We start from the raw sequence: 17,424 nt of genomic DNA on the forward strand, positions 1-17,424 counted from the left end.
ATTTTCAACAAGATTTGGGGTGCGTATTACAGGTGCATGATGTAATAACAATTTGGTTCTGTTTAATTGCCTCGTGAGTATGCTCACTGCATGGGTGTGGTGTCACAGGGAACCTGTATCATGCATATGAGTAAGAATTTGAGATTTTCAACATCTCATACACAAAAGAGTGGCCAAATACTTGCAATAATGGGGCATGGTGTTTACTTCCACAAGCCAATCCATATGAAGTAGTGTGAATGCAGGTGCATTGCGTGATTGATAAGGCTCCCGGTTTTCTGCAGTGGCAAATTCAAAATTTCGCGGCACCGACTTGTAAATTCCACGATTTTCCACGGCAAGGAGTGAACGGCTGCTTGAAACGGGAAACACTTTATTTTCTTGGATAATGTGGGAACAAAAAATATTTTGTTATTACAGATTCAAAGCACTGTTGTGGCTCCACATTACATGGTATTCTATGTTCTCTGACGGAGACTGCCATCTGTTGCCTACAATCATTTTATACCTGCTGAGCGATCTTTCAGCATCTACAGAGTTTATAGGAATTGACAAATACTTGATCGCAATAGACGCTAAATTCGGAGCAAGCACCCTCATTCCGTTCCAAAACCCAATTATGTTGAAGGCTTGAGGCGGTGGGCTGATCTGCTTAGACACTGATGGAGCCAAGTTATAGTCCGCAGACTTCAGGTCCTCGGCTGTCTGCACCAAAGACATTCCTGACAACCAAGCAATACCAAATATCAGAAGAATATGAAATGTTAAGACAGATGAAGAATGCACATGAGCGCGTGGTGCACGCTTATATACTATAGGGACCGTGCAGTAAAGTTTCGGAGCGGAGAAAGAAGGCGCTAAGCAGTCGTGTAGCTTCTGCAAACAAACACTCACAAGCGTGGAGCGGCCGCGCTTTGTTCGCAAGAATCGTCCACATTTCGTTTGCTTCCCTTATCTGTTTTTTCTGAATGGCAGTGAAATCGGTAGTGATGAAAAGGCGATGCAGGGAGCGACCGGAGAGTTAAAATTCTTCCACTTTGGCGCTGTCGCCACGGTGTTCGACACGCCACCTGGAGAAGCGCACGTCCCCTATAGCATCGCCACTGTTTGCTTAATGAAAATGGCGGTGAGGCTGATTAAACAGTTTGGGGCTCACAGACTGTTTGCCAGCCCTTAGCATCAATTGCAGTGACTACTGTGACACCGACAACATAAACATAAAGGTAAAAACGAGGGCAGCGCCGAATTGTTGATGGACCCCCGTCCACAGTGGACCTGATGATACAGCCTTCATATTTCGTAGTAGTAACACCCATGTGGTACTAGTGGACAACTGGAAGTCAGGTTTAAACAGGAAGTTGTAGCAGAGCCTTGAAAGTAGAACGGATATGACGTCCGCCGTGCCGCTTAATGCTGACACATTTCTCTCGCATTTACTGCTAAATCGCCACTGAATTTTTTGCCATACATTCGTAGTGCCTTTCTTTTGTTGGGCATACTGATATGTGTTGCTTAGGTTTGAATTTAACTTTTTTTTTCTTCTTTTCATGCACTTCTCCTATGATTGTAAGATTTCTTTTTAGTCCAGATGCTGATGTCTGTTATACAAAATTTGGTTCCACTGGCTGATTACCTTGTAAAACGGGCTCAAGTGTACCGCCAAGTACAGTCACTTTTGGTCTCAAGCCTTTCCATTTATTCAAAAACGAAAAAAAAAGAAAAATTTTCTGACATACTTTCTCAGTACTACAGCTTAGTTGTTGTGTGAACCACACTGTATCTTTTTTGCTTGCTTGAGCTGTGATACTGATAAATGTCCTAAAATGGGTGTTTTGTGGTGGAGAATATTGCATTGGACTGCAGTTACACTTACAAGTTGTAATTCTATGTTAATATATTATAATGGAAGTACAACAGTTCAGGTGTGATTGCCAAATGTCAGTGATTGTGTGAAAATTATCTACATCATAAAATTATTGTATTAGTTGCTTTACAACCCTTATGTTTACCTGCACCTGCACCTGCATGTACTGACACAACCATCAATGTTTACATCATATTTACTTTTTTCCCAGTGTCTTGTGCATTTTCCTGTGCAAGTAACTTTTATTTTTAACTTACTAAATTTGGAGTGGTACCCCCTTAAAAAAGGTCTCTCTCCCTCCGAGAATTTTGGCTTTGGTTGTACTGTATCTTGCAAGGAAGCCCTTGACCTGACACATTGGAAGCTGTGTTAGACCTTACAGGGATTAATTCGAAGTCCTGAATGCAACTTACAGTGGGCCTTTTGACCTGGAGATCCCAACAAATGTTGTAATATGGGAACGCTCACCAACACTTATGCCTCCACCACACCCTGATATGGAAAATTTGAGGGCCACACTCACAACAAGGCTTCGGACCAATTACCATGAGATGTGCCATTCACGTGAGGGTAAGGCATTGCTGTCAGCAACCAACAGCACAACCATAGTAACTGGTGGCACAAACAAGGTGTGTTATAAGTGCTCTTATGTCTAATTGCAGGTATAGAGTGCCCTAAGGAGTCCTTTATCCGCTGGATCATGGAAAGGAAAGTAATCGACAAAGGGAACGATCCCTTACTGCCAAGTGTCTGCCATCCAGAGGTGTCGCAATGCCTGTACCGCGAGATAATGAACGATATCCCCATCAAGCTTGTCAGACCCAAGTTTGCAGGGGATGCTCGTAAGCAGCTCTCAAAGTACGCAGAAGCGGCAAAGAAAATGATAGAGTCAAGGTAGGCAAACTGGCAGGTAGCCTTTTTGGTGTTTGATTTTGCCTTCACATATTGTGCAGCACAGTAGTGTGTTTCAGGTAAAGTGTGTGTAAGTATTTGCTCAACTTAGTAAATGATAATTTTTAGGCCTGTAGGAATTTTTGGCAGTTTGCAATACAGATGCACCCACTAACCAGAACTAGCAACCCAATACTGAGTCTTGATACACAATTAATATTTTGCGCTACTAATTATTGCTGTAATTGATGAAACCGTACAGAAAAGGATAATGATGTTGCATTTTCAGTTGTCGAAGACAGTGTTCTGTCAAAACTCCCAACACAGCTTCGCCCAACAAATGTAAATGTATACTCAATGAAGAACAACTTGTTACCTTATCTTTAGCTTTCAATTTCTCCTTTCTGAGTATGGAAAAAAGTCCTGTGATAGCATGTATTTATATCGTGCTCCTTTATTTATGTTGGATTTCTTTATCGTACACGCAAGGTAATGTGCATTCTTTATTATGCATAAATTTGCCAGAACTCACCTTCTTGAACTAGAAAATGTGCCTCATGAGAATTACCTGGCCAAGATAATTTTTCTGAGCATTGTTGTTCGTTTTCCTGATTTCTGCAAGACAAAAGCAAAATATCTGCGCATGAAAGAATTGAGTTAGTATGGGTGCATGCATTTGGTGAAAGTTTTTCAGGCATTTGTTAGTGTTATTCTGTTTATTTACATGGAGAGAGTGATGTGTGAAGTATAATCTGTATGAAAATATTAACACTTCCCTGTCACACTTTAACTCCTTGCCAGGAATGCCAGTCCTGAAAGTCGGAAAATAGTCAAATGGAATGTAGAAGATGCGTTTCACTGGCTGAGGAAGACACTGAATGCTACCTATGATGACCATCTTGTATGTGCTTGTTATTCCTATGATTCTCTGGAAATATTTATTTTATAAGGATCACCCTCACCCCTATTTCTGGTGATCTGTACAAGCAGCCATAAATGGAAGTGTAGCCACAGGAGGCGCCTAATGTCTATTGTGCAAATTCAGGGTGTCTACCAACCTGGAAAACCTGGAAAACAGGGAATTATCAGGGAATTTTGATGTGACTGGAAAAGTCAGGAGATTGTCAGGGAATTTGCCAAAAAGGCAGCTGAAGTCAGGGAAAATCAGACAAGTGCCGTCATGATGCACAGTGAATCGCGAGTGCTGATGAGTGGTTGAGTGGCCCCACCCCAGCAACGTTGCCGCGAGTAGCAGTTCTCCAATACGACAAGCTCAGAGGCAGAAAAGTAGGGCAGTTTTACTAATTTCTCAATAAATGATCTGTTTTATGAAGGATCTGTAACAAAACGTAGCAGCAGGCACCAAGTTCCCTTTTGTTTTGATCAGGGAATTCGCTTGAAATAGTCAGTGAAAACCTGGAAAAGTCAGGGAATCTGAAAGCTACAGCTTAGTACACACCCTGAAATTGTAAAAATGGAGACAGTTTTTCCAGACATCGGTGTGTAGGCGTGGTAGAACGAATCAATATCACTTTGATGCATGCCACATATATCTCCCTTTAGTACTATGATCGAGGCTGTATATACCATGCATACGTGTCACAACAAAGTTTGCAGTGGTTAATGAGCTAATGACTCCACTTCTGGATAAACATTGATAAATGCTTGAAAGGGAAACAAGGCGCACATAACACTAACAAGACAGCTCGGCACATGGTATTACATGTCCCTTGTTTCCCTTTCGCACTGTTCCATTATGAATTGTAGCCAACTGGCCCAGCTATCTCTACTACTTCAAACATTGTTTGTTGTGTGGAACTCTCACAATATTATGTTTGCTGTTAATGACCACTTCATGGCTCTTTAACCCATAACTGCATATTTATTATACAGGTTGTCCAGGCTAACATTCACCAGGGTCTAGAAAAAAACATTGTGCGTCATAGGCGAATGGAAACTGCGGAATATTGTGGGGAATCACGTGTTCTAGTCTCCTGAATTTTATCATGGTGACCGATTAATTAATTAGGCACAATTAATTAGTTAACTTTGTAATTGTTCGTCCTGCGCTCGATATGTGTATTAGAAATTTGTAGAGCATGTCGAGAAATACCCATCGCAATTGTTTCCTACAGCGTACGCCTTTCATGGAGTTTGCTGTTGTCTGCTTCTTGGCAGATAAGGAATGTAATAATTATTCTGTACGCTTGAGAGCTCTGAAATCGAGGCGCGCACGTCATTGTGCTCGCCTCATGTCATGTGGTACACTTTTGGGTTTCGCGGGGTAGTAGGAAACGCTTCTGTGGGAAACGATTGCGATGGGTATTTCTCGACACGCTCTACAACTTTCTAATTCACATCTCTACCCTAGGACAAATAATTACAAAGTTAACTAATTAATTGTGCCTAATTGATTAATCGGTCACAATGAAAAAAATCAGTAGATTAGAACCATGCTCTGCAGTTTTCATTCGCCTATGATGCACAGTGTTTTTTTAGACCCTGGTCCACGTTAGCCTGGGCACCCGTATAACCATGGCTTAGTACATGACTGTGTGTACCAATTTGACATTAATGCTTAATGTTTGCCCCTAAATTCAAAAGGATTGGTAGATAGGATTATTAAACTCGAAACCCTGATATATACATATACATATATTTTATATCAGTCACAGTATTTAAATACGCCGCTGAACATGCGCGCGTTTGTTGCGAGCGCAAAAGCATTTTATCTAGCTCTAAATTGACACAGCTTTGTGTCGAAAGCTTTTCCAAGGACAACATACCAGCCGATACCGCGTGAGGCTCCGCACCTTTTGAGATCGACGACTTCGTCCATTGCTCGTCATCTAGTTTCGTCATCTGCATTGTCCATAAGGACGCGCCTCGCCCACGGGTAATTCGTCGACGCGTGTGTGGGTGGCGACACGCAACTGTCTGCCAGCTCATGTTTTCGAAGCCACGGTACTTTGCAAGGACGGTTTGCACCAGTACAAAATCCGTCGAGCACGTGCAACTTCGGGTTGAGCCACGTGCCTTTCCTCGTCAAAACGCGTCGTCCCTGGAACCGCAGACGCAGCAAACTACAAAAATAACGAAAAAACTTGAGGGTGAGAGAACGATGTGGAGAGGGAACTTCCTCCTCTGCTTCTCGCGAGCCCCTTCGAAGTCGCGCGGCTTGCAACGCGCGCATCGAGTCTCCTGCAGTCATGCGCGGATAAATGCACTGCGTTCTCACTTTAATGCTCACGGAGGGTAAGGCCCTTGAAAATGCCACCGTAATTTGTTTTCAATGAAAAAGTGCATTCTTGCTTTTCAATTTTCACGCCGTTTCGCCGGCTGCCGGGAGAATTCTGATCGCTGTACGCGAGCAAACTCTTTCGCGGGAACCAACTATTTTATCGTAATATCGGTGTTATCGTTATATCGAAGATCGTAATAAACAGGTTCGATTGTACACAGCTACTAATGGTTTCATTAAGCTTTAAGACTTCATTTTCTTTTTCGATGTGTGCCCCTAACTCTGTGAAGGAACATAGTATTGAAGATAAAGCCTTTGAAATTCACAGCATGTTTGAGCTAGAGAATAATTATATGTACTTTGTACAATAACAGTGATGGGAAGCACACATTATGCAATGTTTTTCACTGAATGCCTGTGAACGTCTGTTGCTGGAATCTCAGAAGTAGATTCTGGCTCAGGTACCAAATTCAGGCAGCAAAATCAGTGATATAAATGAATGAAGAATCCTAAAAACACATGCTGAATTATAAGCTCACTTACCTTGAGCCAATTTTTTTTCTCAATTACTGGAAGGTACTTTATTTGTATGCTGTGATAAGGCAACATTGCCATCATGCTGCCAGGTGTGACCCTTCTATAAAATAAAACATGAGGTGGAGATTTTAATGTCGGTTGGTTTGATGTGCTTTGCATTTATCTAGCAAACAAAAATTATGCGGTGTTCTGAGAATTTGCAGTTGAAACATTGTGAGCAACACTGCTGAAATAAATGGAGCTCACCATCTTATTTCTAGGAGAGGCTGGCACACTTAAAAAAGCAGTGTCAGCCACACTTGGTACAGGCTGCCAAATCATCAGTGGAAGGAATTTGTGCCAAGATTTTTCATATGTCTGTGGAAAATGTAAAAAAGATTAGGGAAAAGCACTGGGCCATCCTCAACCAGCATGGCATTGAAGGTACTGTGGTGAATAGTATATGTGAAATTGCAGTAGATGCATTCCACGCCAAGTGATTCAGCGATGTTGTTTGACCTGTTGCTTGACTTGTTCAGTTCTATACTACGAAGTGAGCAGGTGCAAGGTGCGCTCATACTCGGTGACTGCGTTGCGAAGCCTGCGTCGCAAGTATGCCACCGAAAAAAAATTAATTTATTCAATTTAACAAAAAGTACTTTTCTAATATTTCTCCACGCATAAATGGTGTGTTCTTCTACTGTTCAATGCAAAGCACGTCTTTCTAGCTTGTTATCGCGTTTGAAAATTTTCTCACTGAAATATGCACTTTTCAATGATTTCTGTGATATTTACAAATATTTTACTACACCTAAATCGACTAGAAAAGAGATTAGAAGGCAGTCCTGATGGACTTTACACCTGCAAAATTTGGTTTTGTTAGAGGCTGTGGTTATTTTTAGAAAAAATGTCAAAGTCGGGCAAATGTTGAAGTGTTTCCCAGAATTTCCCAAATCCTAAATTTTGCGATAGACTACTGAGACTCGGTCAGTTGGTGGCACAGTCCTTCTAGAAAACACGTTTAAATTTTGAGCTTCTTCGTTGCACTAGGATGCTCACAACACGCTTCCATAGGGGGTATGGTTCTTGCTCGCAGCGCAAACTTCAGAGCCCTTTAGCGCCAGAACGCGGCGGTGTTTGAGGCTAATATTTGGTATTTGGCATGTGTCTACGACCATAATGAACTCCGATTTTTTGCGTGACAATCGGCGATGGTCAAGCAACATCGCTGTATCACTTGGCATGGAATGCACCAGTACTTAGTTGACTGCAAGTTCTTTTGTTTCTGACTATTCAGATTTATTAATATTAAGCACTATATTAAGCACAAGGACGGAAGTTGACAAAACAAGACTGTGAGTGCGAGTTGCGGAAATTTTACTTATGCTTCTCCGATTGCTGGTCAGGTATGCTATCATTATGCTATGCTGACATTGCGCTATTGTCAACATAGCAACCGTAGCACACCTGTCCAGCAATCGGAAGTGTGGTTTTGATTCCCGCCATCGGCACTCTCACACTTTTTTCAACTGCTGTCCATGGGGTCATGGCTTGGGTGTTAGTGAGGATTAAATGCTGTGTTTGTCCTAATTGATTCAGCCTCTGCAATTTACCTTACTCTCACTAATCATTTGTATTTACTAAAATGGTATTTTTTCTATTCACAATCACTAAAAGAGATAGTGTGTGGTGTGTAACCTGGTTTTAATTGTATGGTATTTGTATTGTGCAGAGATCACAAGTCCCTTGCATGTCACCAATCCAAAAAAGGTGTTCTGCTACCCAGTTCAGTTTGCCATTACTTCACCGCGGTTGCCACAAGTTGAAATTTTGACTGATAAGGACAGCACCCTGCTCCGTTACAAAGGGGAGCATGTACGAGTCAACACCCTATACTTTCAGAAATTGGTAAGTACATGTATAGCGGCCACTCAACTCATTTCCATTCAGCATGCTAATATTGCTAGCATGTGTGTACTATATAACCAGGGTGTCTACCAACCTGGAAAACCAGGAATTATCAGGGAATTTTGATGCAACTGGAAAAGTCAGGGGATTGTCAGGGAATTTGTCAAAAAGCAGCTCAAGTCAGGGAAAATTGCAGACACGAGCCGTGACGATGCGCCGCAAATCGCGAGTGCCAACCAGTGGTTGAGCTGCCACGCCGCAGCAATGTTGCTGTGAGTAGCAGTTTGCCAATACGACAAGCTCAGAGGCAGAAAAGTAGGGCAGCCTCAATAATACTTAATAAATGATCTATATCAAAACATAGCAGCAGGCACCAAGTTCCCTTTGTTTTGGTCAGGGAATTGGCATGAAATAGTCAGTGAAAACCTGGAAAAGTCAGGGAATTTGAAGGGCGCAATTTGGTAGACACCCTGATAACAATTCGAACATCTGTGTCTAGAACATGGACAGTAAAATGGTTTGCTACAATTCTTTTTGCAGGAGCAGTTGTATCGGTGGAATTGCACAGATGATCGAAAGTTCGAAAATTTCCTGCCTAGGGTGTGGTGCATGCTCAAAAGATACCAGGTACCTTTCATACTTCACTTTGTGTAAACATGTTCTGACATTCAAACAACTCGGGGGGAAAAGAGGTGCTGATGCCAGGAATCGAACCTGGGTCTTCTGAACGTGCATCAGCACCTCTTTTCCCTGAGTTGTTTGAATTCGTTAATTTCTGGGCATTTGAGGCTTATGTATCTGTGTTGTCCCTAATTGTGGTCTGCCTCGGCCAATTCTCGTTGTTTATGTGTTCTGACATATTTGGGCTTGTTCTTTGATAAAGAAAAGCAGCAGCTTTAGAAATATGTTTCAACATTTTCACTCTGTTTCTATTACTTTTTTTTTTCAGCTGAAAGAAAATTGATCTATATATCTCAAATGCTAGGGAAACTGGATATGGCAGTTTTCATGTAGGCCAGAATTACAGTTGCCAGTGTATAACCCCACACAAAACAGGCACCCTTTGCCTTTTGACATTCCAAACAGGCGAAAAAAATAAAATAATAATAATGACCTTCAAGATGATCTGTTAGAGATGCGGGATCCCCATCAATTGTGATAGTACAGCTTTGGACAAAAGTTTGCGGAACATAGCACTGATGTATTTCTTCATCGGAACGACCCCCTCCTAGCTATCGGGAACAGGTTGAATAAGAAACGGGTGACCGGCTATTCTATCCATCTCCCAGTATGTGTGTCTGCTAGGGTGTCGCTCCAATGGAGAAATGCGACACCCCGGTGTTCCATAAACTTTTGTGCCAAGCGGTACAATATGATAAGACTTCTCAAGGTATTTTGGTTTTGTAGACCTGAATACTTAGCATAGCATAGGTGCCGTGCATCGGGTTTCCTGCAAGTGGGGATGCAACTTTGGGCAGTGCTCTGAAAACGTACATGCAAACAGGCATGATGTGCAACACTGCAACTGTTATTGATAGCTTGGTATATGTTCACTTGACAAATACCCTGAAATGTCTTTGGGGTCATGATTGGCAACTGATGCACATGAGTCCCAAACGTGTGGTGCATTTTTTTTAAGCATAAAAAGCTGGTGTGCCACTGTCTTCCTGCTCACTGCATGAGAATAAGGCAGACAGTGTGTACTCCGCATACAAGGTACTATTCCAGACCTTGTGTGGAGTTGCGGTGGGCAATAGGAAAAAATTACTGTAGGACCTCTTTATAGTGACCCTGCATATTGTGAAGATATGGATATGGTGACTTAAACCTACGGTCCCAATGTATTAAAATCTAAACCATGAACTACTGATATTGTGAAGATACTGACATAGTAGTGAAGCCTTTTAGCAGTTCGACTAACTTCACTATGAAGAGGTGCTACTGTATGCCCAAATTGGGAACCAGGTTATGTAATACTTCCTGGCATTCATTGACATTCTTCGCCGAGGCATGTTCACAGCATGCAGTGGACAAAGAGAGGCAGAGGCATGAAATAAATGCATGATCTGCTTAGCATCAAATGTGCTGCTTTATTTAGTCACGTACAGTGGAGACCGCTTATACATAACATATGTCGCGGGACTGCCGAAAAGCCGCACTATAAGCAATACATAAGCCAATACATGCCCGAGATTGAGCACCCACCTTTCTGTTACACCATGTTGTGAACCGGACTGAACAGTGCAGAGATTCCTTGCAGAGAAAACAATTTATTCAACATTCTCGGGGAGCTTGGAAAAATGCTGTGATTTTAGTCTGCCGTAGTTTCCTGACCGTGTCTTGCGCAATAGCATCCTCAACAACGGCGAGGCAACTGAATGCCTCGTCGCTGAGTCCATTCTGGGTGCACGAGTCCCTCAGTTTGTGCGTGCACTGTATCGCCTGATTGCTGGACACCTCTGCTGCCGCAAGGTCCCGATCATCATCCGAGTCGTTTTCCGGCACGCATGCCTCACGGTCCCGGACGGCTTCCACAATCGCTTTGTCGGTGGCTGTTCGCTCGCTGACATCGGTGTCCTCACCTCCCACGTTAACAAAGTCGTCAAAAGTGTCCGCCGAAGAAAGCTCCACTCTACAAGATCGTCCCACACTTCTTGTGCGTAGATCGCGCCATGGATGGCAAGACGGGAGACGTAATACAAAGAGAAGTCTGAAGCTTTCTTCCCGGGCGGCCAACCTACTCGCACGACACCCTCGCCCGCCTCCTCACGAGGAGATGACAGGTAGCGTTCTTCGCGATGGGTGATTCCCCAGATTCACGCTTCGGAATTCGCTGACAAATGCGCTCGGTCCTTCACCTACTTCAGGGAGGATGTTGGTGACTGCACCATAACCGGCATCCCGTATCGGGATGGACCACTACAAGCGGTATTCCTATGCATTTTGTTCTATGGGAAGAATATAGGGGGTCGGAAAAAGCGGCATTATAAGCGGTTATGTTATAAGTAGTCTCCAATGTATTTGCGCTTTCCAAGAACTTGTATTATGTATCACGCGCATAGCGCAATTGAAAGAATTAACTCGCCACGAGTCGCAACTAGTGAACATGGTAATGCAGGGAGTCAACCTCAAGATCAGTTAGAAAATGCAAACATGTTGTTTGCTGATCCCAGAATGGATGCATAACACTGACAAATATGAGGTGGATGAGGCTCTGTAGGGTGCTGTATCATTGGATGGGAGTCATGTATCACTGCTTGGCCAGTCCTCAATGGAATGAGGCCCCACGAGTTAGTGATAACCCTTGGGAGCAGTCTCCAGGCCTGAACGTAGCTGTTGTCAGTCACGGAGCGGTGATGGTAAAGGAAGAAATTACCATGAAGGGAAAATGACTGGAAAGTTAGTAGCCCATGCCACCAAATGTAGAGGTGTCCCTCTACATGAGCCATGCTTGGCAGTGATGGGATGTTCTGGTGGGCCTGGCAAGGAACTTGTCAGCCCGTGACCTCTGGAAAACTGCACAGGAGGTGTGCCTGGCAGTAGTAGCATGTCTTCATCAATGTCCATGGTCAAGTAAATGTCTAATTAAGGTCAACATATTTTTATGCTGCACGTGGTCACCACTTTTACCACATCTTGTACAATTATAGTCACATTTGAGAGCAAGCCTAACATCCTGAGACAACCACTTCAAACATGCTTTACCTGTTTTCTAGTGCTGTCTGTGGATAACTATTCCACCAGATCGCTCCATGGGCTTTGCTGAAGCAAAAAGCTGCAAAAGTCATTTACCCTGTGTACAGTGTACCCCTTGGAGTATGTGCAAACCAAACATTCTCTTGTTGTTCACAACTTCATTTGATGGTGGCGGTGATAATGATAACCCTTGCTACTTTTCTACAAATTGGTTGTTTTAGTGACCTATGATGGCGAAGTATTCTTATATAGATATAGTTCAGAAGAAATATAATATCATACCCATCAAAAACAATGTTTACATCTCTTTCTGCAAAATCTGCTACATCAACCGGATTTTGGCCTTGGTTTTTGCTTGGTCAACGGCTTCTTGGGACTGAGCTGCAACTGTGATTGCGATGAGTCTGAGTGCATGGTAACAAGTAGGAATAATGTACTCTGTTCTGCTTTCAGTACATGTTGATTGATGAAAGTTGCCCTTCAGCAGAGATCCCAGCAGACAAAAGCATGATTGCATTAGTTTGAGATGTGGTGACACCAGAGAGTGCCAGATATGGACTAGATGGGCCTACTTGCTTAAAGTTGGTGGAAGTGTTGGAATGTATTAAAAAGGCAAAACTTCATGTTGAGGAGATTTTGTTTGCAGACTATGCGCTTACAAGGCTTTGTCATGTCATGCAAGCTGCCATTAATGTTAGGTTGCACAAAGTGATTGGCATTCACTTACTATTTTGGGCAATAATTTTTTTTTGTTTAGTAAATTCTGTTCACATTTGTTAATCCTATGTGCTCTGTTCTTGTGCATCTTGTGTCTGTATCCTTTCTATTCAGTGGAATTTTTAGCCTTCGCTTAACAGGTACATAGTAATTTGTTATGCGACTTCCTCCAGGATTGCTATAAACATTTGCTGTGATACAGGAAACTAAAAGTATCTTTCTGAACATTTGCAAGCCGTGTCACGTTTTGCACAGCCAGCATCCTGTTGTGTGTGAATGCTTGCTGCTCATGTGTGCCATGAGCCTTGGTTGGCTGATGAAAACTTGCAGTGGTCTATGGAGTGGAGTGGTCTATGATTTTTAAGAAAGGTCATGGTTGTGTTTGTCAACATGAAATCAACTGTGCAAATTTCCACAACTCTGTGAAAACTTGCAGATACGATTGCTTATGTGATTAAGTATACAGTGTCGAAGTAACAGACATCACTGTAACTAACATTGGATTAACACGCACAGTAGCATTGGATTAACAAGCACATGTTGCCACATCTTCATGGAACTTCAAAAAGTACTCAAAAGAAACACATTTTATTGAGCCCAATTGCTACATCTAGTTGGCAGAATGTGGAATACGTGCTATGTGCACATAGGTGGTGTTTGAGTATGTATCAGTGTTTCTTGATATCAAGTGCGCACACAACCCTGTTTCACATATTTTTGTCTGACACGCTTTGTGCTCTGCTTGTGCGACTGTGTTGCTGGCTCTAGGACATTCTTACAGACCAAAGTGTTGCCATAAGCACATCGCGTGGACAATGCCGCAAGCATCAAGCTGTCCAAGGAGTACCCAGAGGAGCATCCTCAGTCCAGCACTGTTTAACAGTGTGATGGCTTGCATGAAATCAATAACTCCTCAAAAAGTCGCATTCTCTGTCTATGGGGATGATGTTGCCCTTTGGATAGTGGAAAAATCACCAACTGCCATTAAGCGCCGTTTGTAACTGGAATTTAATGACATCCACAAATACCTCACCCGAGTTGGAATGGCACTCTTACCAGAAAAGTGTGTCCCCATTCACATGCAGGGCCACAATGAATTTCCCTTTGTGGGTTTGTTCCAAAAAGCTTGAGCCAGTAGTTTTCCATCCGTTTCTGGGTGTGGCCATATAAAAGGAACAGGATGCATCTATTGTGTTGTTTGTTATTTATGTGCAAAGGATTCTGCAATTTACGCTTTCCCTCCTTCTCAAGAGGTGCGATGCGGTGTGTACAGGGTGCCCAATCATCGTAGGAAATCTTTTGCGGGGACCAATGGGAAGCCGCATCGCTGTGCTGCGCCTCTCGAGAAGCAGAGAAGCAGAAAAGCGTAAATGGCAGATTCTTTCGAGCCTAAATGGCGAATGATGCAATGGGCGAATCCCGTTCCCTTTGCGTTGCTGTCAATTTCATTCCGCAAACAGAAATTTTTGCACTTTAGTGCGTCATTGAAGCCTATGTGCTGCAATGGATTTCTGCTTTTCAACATCTTTCTGGACCTTAAAGGGGCACTAAAATGCAAAACAACTTGCTCTCAAATGAAAGAACATACGTGTTTGAATTAGTATAATACAAGCACAATTAGTTCACACAGTGCTACGGTTTAGAAGAAAAACGCAGTGAAAACAGAGCCGTCTTTAGCGGCAATGAATGGGATCCACAGGAAGCGACGATTGGCGGCATCCAATGAGACAGCAGGACAAGCGCGCGCTTACCATCGTGGCCGTGGGGATTTGGAACGGGTCCGATCGTAGTGTTCCGTATATTTTCAATACCGACTCACTGAATTGTAGCCTACAACAGTTCTCGCAGATGTTCCACCGACAACATTTTTTTTCACGTCATTCGGACAGCGACGCCAACTGCACTGTTTTTCGCCGGGACTGCTTCATGGCATGGCGTGACACGCGCAGCATGGACTAAAAACACCGATGCACGAGCTGAAACGACATTCACTGCTTATTGCCGAAGCAAGAAAGAGTCCCGTATATCTTTTTTATTGTAGCTTCGTAACGGAATCAGATTTTTGAATTATGATAACAAGTACGAAATTAACATAGCGTGGAACGTGATTTGAAGTGAACTTGTTTTTGCATTTTAGTGCCCCTTTAATAGGGCTGTGATCAGCACAATTGCAGTTCACAATGCCTTAGTGCAGACAATGGTGCTTAACAGCCTTGCAGTCCTCTATGAGATTGCCACATCTTCATCGAATACTCTTTGGAGCTTTTTTTGCTCATAGCCTTCGTCCTTGCCAAGGGGTTCCAAGAATGGCCGAGACATGACGGGTTCTGGCGGAAGCCGGATAACTTCCGATTGTGGTGTTATGTAAAAAAGTTCGGCACTACCTCTGCCTGCATGCACCCAGTTGTCGTTACCCTCACTCCTCAAGAAAATTTGAGTTTGCCCCGAAAGCGACTTTTACCATGTAGTGCAGATGACATACCAGAGTCTTAATGGTTTTGTAATGGAAGATGTAACATGGTTAGAGACCCCATGGTCTCTTCGGGACCCTCTCATTTCGGTCAGCCTCCTGGATCTTTGTGAACAAAGAGACCAAATTCCTGATGCAATCGTTTGAGACCATTTTTATACTCTGGTAGAAGAGAAATTCTCAACTTCTGTAATGATATACACAGATGAAGCTTCAGGAAATGACAAGTCTGCATTAGAATTTGTAATGCCATCCGAGGGAGTAGCACAAGGACAATGCCTTTCGCACAAAACCTCATTCACTGCTGCAGAACTTTATGGTGTGCTCTTCTTTGTCCAGTACATTGTCTGTCTTAGCCCCCTTGTATGAAAAGCATTCACCAACTTAAAGCACTGCTATTGCTCTACAAGCTATTGTGAACAAGGCACTACCAGGATTGTCCATCCCTCATAGTGACTGATTTGCTAATGGCTTACTACAAGGAGTACGAAACGGGCCACAGACTAGTTCTCCAGTTTGTACAGGCCCATTGTAGAGCCATGGGCAATGAGCATGCAGAAGCGGCCCTCTCTTCTAGCAAACAGTTGTTTCACACTGCTAAGAGGTGATTGTCATTGCATTCTTTGACGCTAAATTGACCCCTAGCCTTCCACCAGTCAACAACTGACATTCCTTCTAATCTGTGCTTGCAAAAGTTGATCCATTGCCCGCTCTACACAAAATCTCTCTCTTCAGGATACTGCAGTAATTTGTCAATTGTGACTTGGTGTCTCTTTTACTTCTCAGTTGAGTTATTGCTTGTTACAAGTGGATTCTCCAAGCTGCCGTCCCTGTGGTGACTCAGAAAATCTGAAGCACACCTTTCTCTATTGCCCGCACTACCAAACTTTCAGGACTACCCATACAGATCTCTCTATATCTGCTAGATTCTCGTTATCTCACTATGATTAAAGTGCTTGGTCCAAGGTTAAGTACAGTTCCCCATGCCCTGCCCTAAAGGCACTGATCACCTTTCTGGACACTGTTGGACTTAAGTCCCCACGTTGAGGCTCATCATTACACCAAATTACTGCAATCAGTGGTGGAGTATCGCCTGTCACGATAAAAATTTCCCAGTCATCATCATCAACATAAAGTGTTGTTTGTATGATTGTCAAGCACAAACATTCAGCTTGTGGCTCAGGTGTGCCTTTTAATTATGTAATCCTTAAGTTGAGGTTGTAAGCTTGAGCCTTTTTGTGCCTAATTCAGTACTCCTGAGTCTTTGCTGATTCCACTCCTGATCTTACCTGGAGAGTTAGTTTGAATTCATTATCACTTCTTGTGGACGTTCACCTCGCTTCAATAACTACAGCTCATGGTTATGCGTATATAAAACACACTATTAGGTTAAATATGCTCTCTTATTCTGAGTACAAAAATAGAAAGTCTAGGATAAGTTTAGTACAAGTTTTGTGCTATTTACAATTATTGTTTATGCTCTCCAATTAGGTACTTGCCTCGTACAGTGGAGACCATTTATAGTCATTCTCACAGGAATTGACATGGGCAGATGACTATACCCACTAAGTGACTATAAGCAGCGTCACTGAATACAGATGGAATACATTTGAAAAAGCAAAGAAGACAGTAGGACTGGCAAATGTGAGCATAAACTACCGCAAGAGAACAGTTTACTAAACATAACGTGTCTGTCATCTGCTTTACGCATTGTAGCAACAGTGAAGCCACGCAGGTGCACTTTCCGAAATCCATTTCTGCTCACCAAAAAGTTTTACCTGTTTAATGCAACTTAATGCCTGCTTTGACATTGCGCATGCACATTGGTCTAGTCCTGTGTCATCATCACTGACTTTCTGCAGGCTGGCTTTTCTGCTGCAATCTCTGCTGGATGGCAAATTTTATCAGTCTTCATATGCCAACAGTAAAACATGCACTGTTTCTACTTCCTGTCATGCATGTGTAGGCACAGTATCCCAACCCAATTCAAAGGAAAACCTGTTGGACTGTGCAAAAAACATGTGTTGCAAACAAACAAATGTTGCAGGAGGCAACGTAAATGACATTGGTTGTAACTTGGCATGTTGTAATGCTACATCTCATTGCAAGTTGGTGAACTCA

The 17,424-nt window shown here is 42.8% G+C and overlaps 1 protein-coding gene and 1 long non-coding RNA gene across 5 annotated transcripts in view; one reads left to right on the forward strand and one right to left on the reverse strand.

Annotated features, from left to right (window-relative positions):
• LOC135378018 (mRNA (2'-O-methyladenosine-N(6)-)-methyltransferase-like) overlaps window positions 1–17,424 on the forward strand; it is a 109,079-nt gene that overhangs the window by 79,539 nt on the left and 12,116 nt on the right. For all 4 annotated transcript variants that reach the window (XM_064610836.1, XM_064610835.1, XM_064610834.1 and 1 more), the window contains 6 exons: window positions 2,280–2,434; window positions 2,527–2,758; window positions 3,557–3,656; window positions 6,794–6,956; window positions 8,245–8,420; window positions 8,961–9,047. In XM_064610836.1, the coding sequence (XP_064466906.1) occupies window positions 2,280–2,434; window positions 2,527–2,758; window positions 3,557–3,656; window positions 6,794–6,956; window positions 8,245–8,420; window positions 8,961–9,047 (913 nt within the window). The remainder of the gene's footprint in view (window positions 1–2,279; window positions 2,435–2,526; window positions 2,759–3,556; window positions 3,657–6,793; window positions 6,957–8,244; window positions 8,421–8,960; window positions 9,048–17,424) is intronic.
• LOC135378027 (uncharacterized) lies at window positions 507–3,834 on the reverse strand. Its single transcript, XR_010418241.1, has 3 exons — window positions 3,718–3,834; window positions 3,288–3,567; window positions 507–722 (listed from the first exon to the last, which is right to left on the reverse strand). It is a non-coding gene; the product is annotated as an uncharacterized LOC135378027 (long non-coding RNA).

Source organism: Ornithodoros turicata, chromosome 1, assembly GCF_037126465.1.
Source record: "Ornithodoros turicata isolate Travis chromosome 1, ASM3712646v1, whole genome shotgun sequence".
NCBI classification, from domain to species: Eukaryota; Metazoa; Arthropoda; class Arachnida; order Ixodida; family Argasidae; genus Ornithodoros; species Ornithodoros turicata.